This window comes from Sabethes cyaneus, chromosome 1 (assembly GCF_943734655.1).
Source record: "Sabethes cyaneus chromosome 1, idSabCyanKW18_F2, whole genome shotgun sequence".
In the NCBI taxonomy this organism is placed as follows: Eukaryota; Metazoa; Arthropoda; class Insecta; order Diptera; family Culicidae; genus Sabethes; species Sabethes cyaneus.
The window spans coordinates 71559794-71573867 of NC_071353.1; the positions used below are offsets into that span (position 1 = coordinate 71559794).

General features: G+C 38.3%; 1 protein-coding gene across 1 annotated transcript in view; it reads right to left on the reverse strand.

The window, feature by feature from the left end:
* Nucleotides 1-10941, reverse strand: part of LOC128743747 (glycine dehydrogenase (decarboxylating), mitochondrial) — a 151473-nt gene extending 140532 nt beyond the window's left edge. The window contains exon 1 of the mRNA XM_053840404.1: nt 10556-10941. Coding sequence (XP_053696379.1) covers nt 10556-10780 — 225 coding nt within the window. The 5' untranslated portion in view covers nt 10781-10941. The remainder of the gene's footprint in view (nt 1-10555) is intronic.
* Between the last annotated feature and the right edge of the window lie 3133 nt (nt 10942-14074).

Below are 14074 nucleotides of genomic sequence, written 5' to 3' on the forward strand. Positions count from 1 at the left end.
GCCCTGGCAGAGAAGGGAGTGGAGCATGCGGCCTTGAAAAGGAGGGCTGTACTCGCGGAGGAGGCCCTAACAGCGACGACCCTGGAACAGGCGGCGTCGAGAGCCCCGCGCACGGAAAAGCGGGATCGGGATTCGCCAGGAGATAAGGTAAGCTAAAAAATGCGGAAGGATGAGCTGAACGGCGACCACGTAGAGCAAAATGAAAACAGAGCGGAGGAGCAGTGCGACACGGAGCAGGGTGAGGCTAGCGGCTGGTGAAACAATCCTAAGCAGAAAGAGGAGAGTGAGAAAAAGATGAAAGAAGATCGGCAGAAGCAAATGGAAAGGGAAATGCCGGCAGAACGCGAAGAAGCGGAAAAAAGGCGAAGAAAAGGAAGAGACTCCAACCTTGCCGGATCCGGAGCAGAGGCGACGCTCTGATTGTTGGAGTGAAGGGCGAAAAGACGACGTATGCCGATCTTCTCAAGAGAATGAGGGACGACCCGAAGGCCGAAGCTGAAAGAGCTAGGGGAAAAGGTCGTGAAAACCCGGAGAACTCAGAGCGGCGAGTTGCTCTTCGAGCTCAAGAGAGACCCGGAGGTGAAGAGCGCGGCCTTCGAGGTGATTGTCGAGACAGCGCTCGGTAGCGAAGCTCAAGTAAAAGCTTTATCTCGGGAGACGATGGTTGAAGCGAAAAACGTGGACGAGGTCACAACAGAGAGTGAGGTGAAAGCGGTGCTGACAAGAGCAGAATACCTGTGCGACGCACAGTGCGTTGAACGCATGGGACTGCGGGACAAAAATCGAAACTGCTAGTTTTAGTCATTTTATCAAGTTAGTGTAATGAAAAAAGTAGTTTGTGATAATAGAAGCTAGTATTTGCTTAAATGTCTCAAATTATTTACATAATATCAAAAATGTCCCAAACGCCAAATTTTTATGCAAGCATTGCCAAATTTTTCATCATTATATGCGTTGCCGCCGGCTATATAACTACCAAAGTCGTTTGTGAAAGCGGCATTTGTACTAGAAATACTTTGGTAAATTCAGCAATGCCATCTAGTGTTAGATTAAGCAGCACTCGAAGATCAACCTTGGCTGCAATTTCGGTAGTCGAAAAGTTTTTCTTCAGTGCATGAAAGCTTGGAAAGCTATGTTTATGGAAGACGTTTGCATTTCTAAGCAAAATATAGTTTCGCACTAACAAATTTATATCTGTGAACAGAGCTAGTGTTTAAGTAATACTTAAGCCTTTTTTACCATTCTCAGCCGTAACGGAAAAGTAAATATTAATTTTGCGTGGCATAATTTGAGACAAAGTCTGCAGCTCGACGTTCTGTTTTTGTTGGGAAATTTTTGAAAACCTTTTAATTAGATCCACGAAACGAATTTCCAGCAGGAAAACCATTAGCATTGATTATCCGTCTTTATCAACAACCCGAGAAACGGGAAAAACGGCAATACTTAATACCGATTAAGTTTATTGATTTTTTTAAAGAAATATTTACTCACTATAAGAAGACAAAATCGCTTTGAGTAATTTTGAACAGTAATAGCACAAAGCTTAATAAACAGTGGTTTCTTCTAACAGGGATAAAATAATGTAGTAGAATCAACGGAAATCTGACGGTTTATCAGCGCTTGACGTTGATCTACAAATGTTGAAATATCTTGCACAGTTGCAGGTAGTTGCAGCTAAAACCTGTTCGATCTTGTAGAGGACACTTTGGACAATTATTCTGTGTATATTTTAGCTTGGAAGTCGGTGGAACATTTTTTAAATCAGTAATCAAAGTTGGAGTTCTGTTTTTTTAAAGGACAATATCTATGTCGTTTCTATGGGGTGATTTCTTAGGAGTGAGATCAAAATGAATTCCTTCTATAACTAAAATTTATTATACTAACCTTGATTGTTATTCTCCAAGATTTTGATTACACAAACTATGAAACTTTTACGAGCGTGAAGAATAACCTTCAAAAATGAACGCAAAATTTGTAAGTAAAATCCACTCTGCAACTTGACAGTTTGAACGCTTGTAATAGTAGTTGTGACGCTTTCCCAAGCAAACTAATACTTGTTTATATAGCAAAAGGCATCTATAAACAATTTTAAATACTTAGTATACCCGATTAAAAAAAAGTGAAAAATGATTTTTGTCTATGGCTCAACGCACTGTGCGACGTTCCAATGTCTATTCGGCTGCAGAAGGCATACGGCAGAACGCAGACGGCGTCGATTCGCCTATCTATCGCGGCGGCAAACCGGCTTCTGAAGATGGACAGAGTCAAGATCGGATGGGTGAACCCAAAGAAATGGCGAGATGCTTTAAATGCATGGACTTTGGTCACCAGGTGAGGAATTGTCCGGGATCCGACAGATCGAAGCTGTGTCGGAAATTGCGGCAATGAAGGGAATGTTGCGAAGGACTGCAATAAGCAACCGAGGTGTATGTTGTGCAAGGAAGACAACGACCACGTGACGGGAGGCTTTAAATGCCCGGTGTACCAGAAGGCAAAGGCAGTCCTACAATAATGGACGTGATTCAAATCAACCTCAATCACTGCGACACTGCATAGCAACTGTTGTGGCAGTCGACAACAGAAACGAAGTGCGACGTTGCAATCATAGCGGAGCCTATCGAATTTCCTCCAATAACGGTAAATGGATAGCAGACAGAGCAGGAATGGCCGCGATATTGGTGACGGGCAGATATCCCATCCAGCAGGTGGTTACAAGCCGATACGAGGGTTTCGTGGTCGCCAAAATTAACGGAATCTTCGTGTGCAGCTGCTATGCTCCTCCAAGATGGACGCTGGAACAGTTCTGCCGCATGCTGGACGAACTAATCGGTGAGCTCATTGGACGGAGACCGATCGTCATAGGAGGTGACTTCAACGCCTGGGCAACTGAATGGGGAAGTAGATGCACGAACGCCAGAGGAGCCAGCCTATTTGAAGCACTGGCAACGCTCGAAGTAGAGCTGAGCAACGTTGGAACCACCAGCACCTTCCGCAGAGATGGCCGAGAATCTATCATCGACGTCACCTTCTGCAGCTCGTCGCTGGGAACCGACATTAGCTGGAGAGTGTGCGAAGAGTTCACGTACAGTGATCACCAAGCTGTACGGTACACTATTGGCCAACGGAATCCCGTGGCAGCACAAACAGGAAGAATTCGAGAGCGGCAGTGGAAAATGGAGGCATTCGACAAGGACCTCTTTGTCGAGGCCCTACGACCACGCAGCGAAGCCCAGAATTGTGATGCTGGCGAGCTGACTGAAGCGCTAACGAGAGCATGCGACACAACCATGCCGAGGAAGGTGGAGCCTAGAAACCGACGGCGTCCGGTCTACTGGTGGAACGAGTCACTCAACGCATTACGAGCTAACTGCAACAGAGCTAGAAGGTGCTTCTAGAGAGCAAGAAGTACCAAGAGATTAGAGAGAAAAAAAGAAGCGACATCCGCGATGCCAAGGCCGCACTGAAATACGCGATTAAGCAGAGCAAAACAAACTCCTTTAAGGATTTTTTGAAAAGATGGTTCTACAATTGATGAAGGGACGGTAGGGGAAAGAAATAAAAATTTTTGGTGAGGAAGGGAATGAGCGGAAAAGGAAGGGGCACTGTCATTTATGCATATTCTTATACATGAAGAGTGGATGTTGCGAAAACATTATAAGTCAGCTGCTACATTGTGCTACTACTCAAGAAGCACCCCCTCAAAGTTTGCACTAAATAAACCAAAAATTTTAAGCAACTTGAAAACCGGCGATTGTAGAGTTTCCACATATTCTACAAAAATATGCAAATTAGCAAAGTCTACAACTTTACAGAACATTTTATGTTTATAGAAGTTGAAATAAAAGAGCTCTGTGAGAAAAACCAATATTAAGGGGGTTCCCGCCAGTTTTGCTCCGTAACTTTTTTCCCTTAAGAGATAGCTACTTTTTTTGTTCAGCGAAGTTGCTCAAAACAATATTGCCAACAAATGTTTCTTATCAATCGAAGACGTTAAGCTTAAAACTAAAAAGTTATTTTTTCTATCTGTTGTGTTATCTCCTTAACGTCTAATTTTCTAATACTATTAGAAAGTTCTCACAAATCAAAGAAACATCGCAGAAGACAGTAAGTTGATATCTTTAATAGTTTCGTCACAAATATTGATGTCCGTCTTCTTTTGAATCCGTCCCACTGTGGGCCGTGATCACGGCGGGCGTTCCACAGTGGTTGGAAACCTTAAAAACCTGGCCAAAACCTACAAAATCGAAAGTTATCATTCTTGACATATTCTGATGTAATTACACGTAGAATAAGTCATTTTATCAGATCGTGTAATATCAAGTATGGACAATGTAGATTTGTGGTTTGGCGTAATGTCAAACGTCGGTGTATGAGAGACTCTTTGCTAGTGCGGCTTGCATACGTTTTGTGGCTCTTGGCAATAACGCATGTAGTTCGTTACCGCATTATCAAATAACAATCAACCAAAATGGATAACGTTTCTGAAGGTATGTACTTCGTTAGCGTTATATGCGAATTCAGTTTTTTCGTTATATATATACTTTTACAACGGTTAAAGTTTCCTTCGCAAATGCTAGTTTTTTCAATTAGCGCGCGCAATGAGATGGGCATTTACTTTTTGTGCCGCGAGGTGCCGTCGAATGTTATATATTTGTGTGAGCGTCAGATTGTAACGGTTCGAAGGGTGTGTAGCTTTTTGCAAATATTTGCAACTCCACGAGAAAATGGAGATTTAGTATTGACGCGCACTTATAGGCGAAGTCGGACGGGTGAGCTTTTGATGCTCCAAACAATCTGCCCAAGTTTTTAACTTGTTTTTTTGCTATTATCCTGTTCTTTACAAATAAACCGTTGATGGTGCAGAGCAAAGCCTAGGGGATAACCGTCTTTAGACACTTCCCTTCTTTATCGACAGAATTCGCGAGTACAGGACAATTACGAAGCTAGTTCAACGATCCTACTGACTCTAACAGCACCTGATCGTTCTCAATGTGACAGATTATTAATAATAACTCCTACGATTCATTTTATAAATTCTGCAAATTAACGAATGGATGAGGGTAATTGGCAGCAGTGTCTCCAAAAGGAGAAATTAAGGCAGACGGGCCACATTATTGTTTGCCGAATCAAGTGAACGCTCAGCATGCTGAAAAGCAAACGGTTGAAACATGTAAATTACAGATATAAACATGCATAAGCATTTAAACTTGCTTATTGATCGCTCGAAACCAGGGTTGGGAAATTCTAACGACGGAAATACTGCAAGACGTATTATTGAACATTGGAAAGTGTCCGCACAAATTCTGGAGCTTGGGAATCGCGCAACAACAATATAAAGCATCAAGGATACTTACTTCTCGAGAAAATCTACGAGATAGAAGATAATGGAAGATATTTTTCGAAGAATGCTTGCTTGTAATCGCGTTGTTGTGCTACACAATATTGTATGACACTGACAGCGATAAAATCGGCGACAGTGATGAAAGTAACAGCGATGATCATTCCGATTAATATTATATTTCAAAGTAATATTGCACAACCTAATGGTATATAGAATTTTGCGATTTTAATAGGGAAAAAAGGCGATTTTGAATTTGATTTTTTCATTATCATTTTTGAAATCAGCAGCCCGAGAAACATGGAATCTCATCATCTTGAGGTTTTGGCCAAGAATTTTAAATTTCCGACCACTGTGCGTTCCACAAGGGTCAATACTCGGTCCATCTCTCTGGAACGGTATGTAAGACGGCGTGCTAACCCTAGAGCTAACGGGAGTAGAAATCGTCGGTTTCGCGGACGACATCGTGATGACGGTTACATGCGAATCGCTAGAGGAAGTGGAGGTGTTGGCGATAGAGTCAATCTGCAGGGTGGAGAGTTGAATGCAGAACGCGAAACTGCAAATAGCGCACCATAAAACGGAGATGCTACTGGTGAGTAATCGGAGAGCAGTCCAACACGTGGGGATTAGCGTCGGAGAACATACCATAACCTCAAAACGCGAGGTGAAGAACCTGGGTGTGATGATCGACAATCGGCTAAAACTCACCGGTCACGTTGACTACACATGTGAAAAGGCAGGCGAAAACCATCTGAGCACTGTCTAGGATCATGCCGAATAACTTTGGACCAAGCAGTAGGAAAAGGCACCTGTTAGCCAGTGTATCATCGTCGATACTGCGGTATGGCGGACCAGCCTGGATTACAGCGCTCCAAACCCAGCGAAACAGAGCGAAGCTGAGAAGTACGGCCCGACTAATAGTCATTCGAGTTGTGAGCACGTACAGGACTATCTCACCAGGAGCTGCGTGCGTAATCGCTGGGATGATTTCCATTGGCATCACCCTGATGGAGGACTACGAGTGCTATAGACAAAAGGAGGGCAGAGGAATCAGAAAGCTGATGAGAGCAGAATCAATGGCTAAGTGGCAACAGGAGTGGAATACGACACAGAAAGGTAGATGGACCCACAGGCTCATAGCGACTCTCTCGGTTTGGGCGAAAAGGAAGCACGGGGAGGTGAACTTTTACCTAACGCCAGCCACGTAGCCAGAGGTGGGGGCCAGGAGCCCTATCTTGGCTTCTAATGCATTATATGCATATCTTTCTGCTTATAAATATAATACATCACAATACATTTAACGTATTGTAGTTCTAAATGCAAAAATATGCATATAAAACAGTTAAAATCAAAATTGAGCCGGGAAATGGCTCAAGCTCAAATGTTTGGACAAATTTACTTGGATAGCCTTTAGGCAGTAGATACATTACACGATCGCTACATTTTAAAATTAGCTTAGTGATAATAATTAGATTGACCACTAAAATTTGCTACTTTATTTTTCTGTCACACATATTTACTATTGTTGAAAAGGTATTAAACGCGTTCGGCGTAACTCGATAGTTTAGAGTTTTATTCTCGTTTGTGATCCTGAAATTACGCCATTTCACATTGGTCCAAAACTAAAAAAACGTGCTAACTTGAATTTTGAGTAGGAAAAGTGTTTGTGAAACCTTTGCAAGTGTTGCTTAGAATTAAAAGCTCTATCCTTTGGTGGAATTCAACTTTTGAAAGTTACCCCCTACAAGTGAAATAAAAAATTTATTTTTCGTCATTTTCCATATAACACATTAATGTGTCCTGCAAAGTTTTAGAGCATATTATTATAAGAAATTTTGTTAAAGACAGTAACCTTCTATCTCTTCAGCGAAAACAGAAAAATCCGAAGATTGAAAAAATCGTTAAACTCAGTTACTCTGTTTTAGCTCTTTTTGTAGTTGTTGTATGACTTTTTCATATTCTACAAAGTTGTACAAATAATAAAAATACACAACTATGCCAAATATAGTATACTTGTGCTTGTTTAGGAGCTGTAGAACTTTCAATTTAAAAAAAAACAATTTCGACCCCGATTTACTTATTTACTTATTAAACTTATTTACTTATTGAAAGTTCTACAGTTTCTAAACAAGCAAAGATAAAGGTATACTATATGTGGCATGGTTGTGTATTTTTATTATTTGCACACCTTTGTAGAACTTGAAAAAGTCATACAACAACTAAAAAAAGAGCTAAAACAGAGTAACTGAGTTTAACGATTTTTTTCAATCTTCGTATTTTTCTATCTTCGCTGAAGAGATCTTTAGCAAAATTTCTTATAATAATATGCTCTAAAACTTTGCAGAACACATCAATGTGTAACATGGAAAATGACGAGAAATAAATTTTTTATTTCACTTGTAGGGGGATTAATCAAAAGTTGAATTCCAGCAAACGATAGATCTTTTAATCTCAAGAAATTCTTACAAAGGTTCCACAAGCTTAAAACCAAGATTTCCTACTCAAAACTCTAGTGCGCACGTGTTGGTTCACTGATTTTGGATCACTGTGCATTTGGTGCTTTTCATTCCGTAAGGTGCTGACCGGAATCCTGAACATTTTCGCAGATTTCCGTACTGAACAGCCTTACTTGACTTTCTTCATCCTGTCTACAAAGTATTCTGAAGAGTAATGCATATTCTGCTATCCGTTTCCCCCGATATGATCCTGCTACATCTGCGCGGAATTATAAACAATACTAATTTATCTGCTCTTAATTCCGCTCACAACAAATCTTTAAACAAAACAAACAGAAAAATGAGTTATTCATAACTATTTCCATAAAACAGTTAAATGTACATCTATGTACCTGTGTAGCACAAATTCATCATAAAAAATACTTTTTGGAGCGAAAAAAATCTTCCGGTAATTTAGACCTCCGCTTAGAACAATTGTTAAGAAAACATTCGGAAACCACGTTTTGGTCAGCGTGCAATGAAATAGCCTTTGGTTTGGCCAGACTAACGAAGCAAAAGTTGTCAGTTTTTAACAAAAACAATAAAGGAACATAGTATACCATGATAGTATACTTATTAATGATGTTTTAGTGAAATTTATTGTTGAAAAATTGATTTTTAGGATGAGTGCGCGGAATAATGTGCTGCGCGGAATTACCCGCAGGCACGGTAATTACGGGGAACAAGGGGTAAGAGGGCCCGGCGGGGTAAGAGGGCCCGGCGGGGTAAGAGGGACCACATCGTTTTCGTCAAGAAATCCTTAAATTTTCTACAAATGCCCCAGTATGTTTTGTTTATTAGCCTATCTAAAAACTTTCGAGACAACCTGTGGCACTCGGCCGTATCCAACGTCAAAACTAGAATCAAAACAAACTTTTTGTTCGCAGTGTCTTCATGCGATATAATTTCAGCAGCAACAAATTTAAGGTTTTTCAGCAAAATAAGCTAAGTATTTTGACGTTTCTCTTAACACTGACTTTAATTGGGAAATTCTTGTTCTGCGTGTGGCGGAAAATGTATATAAAATAGTACGGATTGAGAGATAAAAGCAAAATAATGTAAATTGTTAGCTAGGGGTAAGATGGGCCATTTTTCACGGGGTAAAAGGGCCATACGTCATAGTGCTCATAATTGCCTAAAGTTCTTCTGTTTAGTGTCTTAATAGATTTTAAAAATATTGAATGAAAAAACCAACCTTTCTTCTGTTAAATTCGACTAACTATTTTATTATTTTGACAGATACGCATTTCGTTTACGACTTGCAGGCTTCATCAGTGTCTTTTTCGAAATAGAGTACATCTGTGATAAAAATTATCCTTGAATCTGAGATCATCCTGTCTAACACAGAGCCTGCCACGTCAAAAGAAGCCAACAAGTGCCATTCGAATAACACAATCAATGTAAATTTAGATCTAACGGAATCAGAATTCGATGATTCCAATTCACTTAACGTTGCCTTCTTTACCTTCACCTAAAGTTAATGGTATTCGAAGAGTAAACGTCCTGCTAACAAATCAACAAAAATAACGCCAAGAAAAGAGTAAATAAAAACCAGTGGAGTAAAATAACGTCTGCTCTTATTTTCAAAATTGAACTAGTAGTAAAGTTCCTTCTTTTAGCAGATGTCTAAATTAAACTATACCTTCTTTTAGCATGTACCTAAAAACCCCTTAAGAACTTGTTCTTACTTAGTTAATAATATTAAAATTGTGTTTACAACTCAAAGAAACCTTCGAGTCTGCCACAATCCGCCTTACTCTGTCATGGTCCGTCTTACCCCTTTGGTGGTCCTTCTTACCCCGCCTTGTTGTGAACGAGTAATTTTTAGACGTTTCGAAAATTGATGAAAAATCATGGACAAATAAACTAATTAATTCTTTATATAATTTTTAATGGTAGATAAATGAATGCTTTTCCATGTGTGGAACAAGAAAATGTGAATTTTCGTACACATTTTATGCTAGCAATTGATTCGCTTAGGGGGGCCGTCTTATCCCGTCTTCCCCTATGTATAATATTACTGAAGAAAGTAAAATTTAATATTTTGTATGCACGGCGTTATATAGAGCTGCAATATCGTTGGTAGCAAAAAGAGTGCAAATTTTTTCTATGAGTAAACTTCATGCTTCATTTCAATTTTGTAATGTATCTGAATTGAAAAAATATCTGGGTAGACAACGAAAAAGAGAAATTGGACTTTTTCTTATCTTGCGCTGCTCGCTGATAATTATTTTTGCATGAAAATCAGAACTTAAGGTTCTTTTGAGTGTACTTTCATGATAAAATAATCATTAACTTGATCGCATCGTTTTACGATGTTGCCCGTTAGAGGGTTAAGTGAATCAAGTTGATTTTTATTTACCTTCGCATTGCAACCTCCTGACTTATTTCTTCAATATTATTGAAATATAAATCCGATTTCATCTTAGTAAGAGCTACTTCTACGTCATTCTGTATATTTTATATTTTACATATCATAATCATTTGCTACCGTAAACGCACCTAATTCTGTGCATGGTGCCTAATTCAGCGCATTGCATATTTTCCTTAAAATTCATTGCATTCTCAAATGAATAGCTCTATGTACACCTATTTTCTTAGATATGGTAATTAAGATAAAAATTTGCAGCAATTTGGAAGTTTTGATTAAAATGCGAGGTGTGCAGAATTTAGTACTATGCGTCAAATTAGGTGCGTTTACGGTAGTTAGTTACTTTACCTTAAACCCAATTGAGTTAAGCATGGTAACAACATCTGTTTTTCGTGGTCCAATATGCCGAGAAGCGAAGTCCGGTTTGTTGGGAAAAATTTCTTCAACTGTAGCAAAACATCGTTGAAATCTTCTGTTGGTTTGAATGCCATTGGCAAGTAACGGAAATATCACTTTTGGTTTGTTTGGAATCGTAATAGTTTCTAATAACTTTATTAAATTTATATTCTGCATGGTGCACTTAACACTAAAGCTTGTGGTAGCACTAAGTAAACGTTGGAATCTTATGTATGCTTTAACTTGAGTTGTTCAAACCTAAATATTCACTGTATACCACAGAGTATAACTAATCACATGTGATTCATTAACCAAGATTATTCTTTCCGTTCCGTTCTCTGCGACTGTCTAGATTGTAATGGTCGCACGTTGTTCTGTCCGTTGTCTACCTAGTTATCGCTCGCACATATACTCTTTGGATGCTAACAGAGTAAATCGACCTGCATTTCAGGCGCTACTTTTATTGCAGTGGTCCAAACCGTAGCTCTTTTTGCTCATATCAGGGGTGACTCACAGGTCACTTTTGCTTTTGCGCTAAGGATTTTGTGAATGATGAGAGTTATTTTCATGAGAATACTGCCATTTTATTGGAAGCATTCTCATAAGCGTTGTTGACGTGCACCGATTCTCGCTGTCGGTTAGTTCTTATCGTTTAGAATATTTTCTTTTATATTTATATCTCATTTGATGAAATGTTTTGCCTTTCTACTATATAAATATATAGTATAAAGGTATAGACCGAATGTTATATACCATTCGACTCAGTTTCGAAAACTGAGCATTTTCTGTGTGTGTGTGTGTGTGTGTGTGTGTGTGTGTGTGTGTGTGTGTGTGTGTGTGTGTGTGTGTGTGTGTGTGTGTGTGTGTGTGTGTGTGTGTGTGTGTGTGTGTGTGTGTGTGTGTGTGTGTGTGTGTGTGTGTGTGTGTGTGTGTGTGTGTGTGTGTGTGTGTGTGTGTGTGTGTGTGTGTGTGTGTGTGTGTGTGTGTGTGTGTGTGTGTGTGTGTGTGTGTGTGTGTGTGTGTGTGTGTGTGTGTGTGTGTGTGTGTGTGTGTGTGTGTGTGTGTGTGTGTGTGTGTGTGTGTGTGTGTGTGTATGTGTGTGTGTGTGTGTGTGTGTGTGTGTGTGTGTGTGTGTGTGTGTGTGTATGTGTGTGTGTATGTGTGTGTGTGTGTGTGTGTGTGTGTGTGTGTGTGTGTGTGTGTGTGTGTGTGTGTGTGTGTGTGTGTGTGTGTGTGTAACGCTTTCAATCTCACTCACTTTTCTCGGAGATGGCTGGACCGATTTTAATGTTCTTAGTGTCAAATGAAAGGTCCAGGTGTCCCATTGGTGTCGCTATTGAATTTCATACTGATCGGACTTTTAGTTCAAGAGTTATGTATAAAAATACGAAAAATAAGGTACTTTATTATCTCATAGGTCTCTTAACCGATTTGAACAAAATTGATTGCATATGAAAGAGGAGCCTTGCAAACCCTTAACTTCCAAATTTCATGACGATTGGACTTGTAGTTTGAAAGTTACATAAAGAAATGTGAAAAAATAGTATTTAAAACATATTTATGTAACATATAAGCATTAATTTAATGAAAAACATCACACATTTTATGATTATTTGAAAATTACTGCTGAGATCTATCAAACGAAACCGAGTTATTTAAAATCGGACGCTTCATTCAAAAGTTATTCAAACTTTAACACTTAAGCACCGTATATTAAACCGTTAAAACGTGTGAAATCAAAACGTATCAATCAAATGTTGATTGTATTCAATGTATGAGATGTGTGTGATGCATGTGTGTGTGTATGTATGTATGTATGTATGTATGTATGTATGTATGTATGTATGTATGTATGTATGTATGTATGTATGTATGTATGTATGTATGTATGTATTTATGTATGTATGTATGTATGTATGTATGTATGTATGTATGTATTTATGTATGTATGTATGTATGTATGTATGTATGTATGTATGTATGTATGTATGTATGTATGTATGTATGTATGTATGTATGTATGTATGTATGTATGTATGTATGTATGTATGTTTAAAATTTGCAATGAAATTCAAGAAAAGTGAGAAACATGTCAATTGTCTGAAGTTTTTGAAGCCTCTTAGTGGAATACGAACTCTGAAATTAAAGAAAAGAAAAAACTTTTACCGACTAAATTCCACTATTTAATATTTATTCGCGACAGATACGTATACGCTTTGAAATAAGACACTGATGAAGCCTGCACGTCGTAGGTGAACTATGTATCTGTTGCAAATAAATATTAAACAGTGGGATTCAATCGAAAAGTTTTTTCTTTTCTTTGATTTCAGATTTCAATTGTCATTTTCTTCACTTGCTGTTACTCACAATTGTACAAGAAAAGCAAAAATCGAAGAAAAGCAGTTTATTTAAGCATGTAGGTATAGTGGTGTATAGAATCAAAAATACTAGTGAATTGATTTTTCCAAATAAATTTGTACAAATTCCAAACAAATTCTGCGCATCAATAGATGCTCTTTTCAATCAATAGATACTAGAGCTTAGAAATGTTATATGAAAAATAGGAAGTAAACGTTGCACGGTAGAAATTTTGTAAGATTTGTTTTCGTTAGTGATATTTTAAAGGACAGATGTCTTATGTCATGTATCATGTTTTAATAAATAAATCAAAAAAAGACAAGCACTGGGAATCATATCGATCGTATTTCCCATTCTCAAGCATGTTTATGGCGCAGCTTTGGCACTATTTTTCGACCTCATCTTGTTTTCCTAACCCTCTAACATTGTAAAAACGATGCGATCAAGCTAATGACTATCTTTTCATGCAAGTACATTCAAAAGAAGCTTAAGTTTTGATTTTCATGCAAAAATAATTATCTGAAGGAGTGCTAGCTAAGAAATAGTTCCATTTCTCGTTTTCATATCTAATGCTCTATTCAGTAATTTTTTTCTAATTCAGATATATTACAAAATTGAAGCCAAGAAAACCAATAGTAAAATTGTGAGATCAATCATTTTGTTGTAGATATCCTTTTTCTTCAAAAGCGAAATATAATAATAATTTTTCTGAACTCTTGTTTTTCAATGATGCTAACTTTTGAATGCATGGTATTAATATCAAAATATCAAAAAATCAGAGGGGTTGTATACAAGACACGACCGCATATATAGGTGACGCAGGACTACGTAAGTCTCTTTGTAGTGATAGTGACATGTATTCATGCTTGTAATCATTCGATTCTTCATGTGTACATGCTATATGCAACTTATATACATGCTACATGCGTTGTATGTTACTTTTATCAAAGTAGTAACATTGTGCATTTGAAAACAATTTAACAAAATCAAGAACACAAACTATTGCTTTCCTGATACCTTAGTGAAATTAAAGATTGTTTTTATTATCCATGGTTTCCCACGTTCAAGAGATTTTATCAATTCAATCCTATTTTATCAGCAGCACATCTTTCC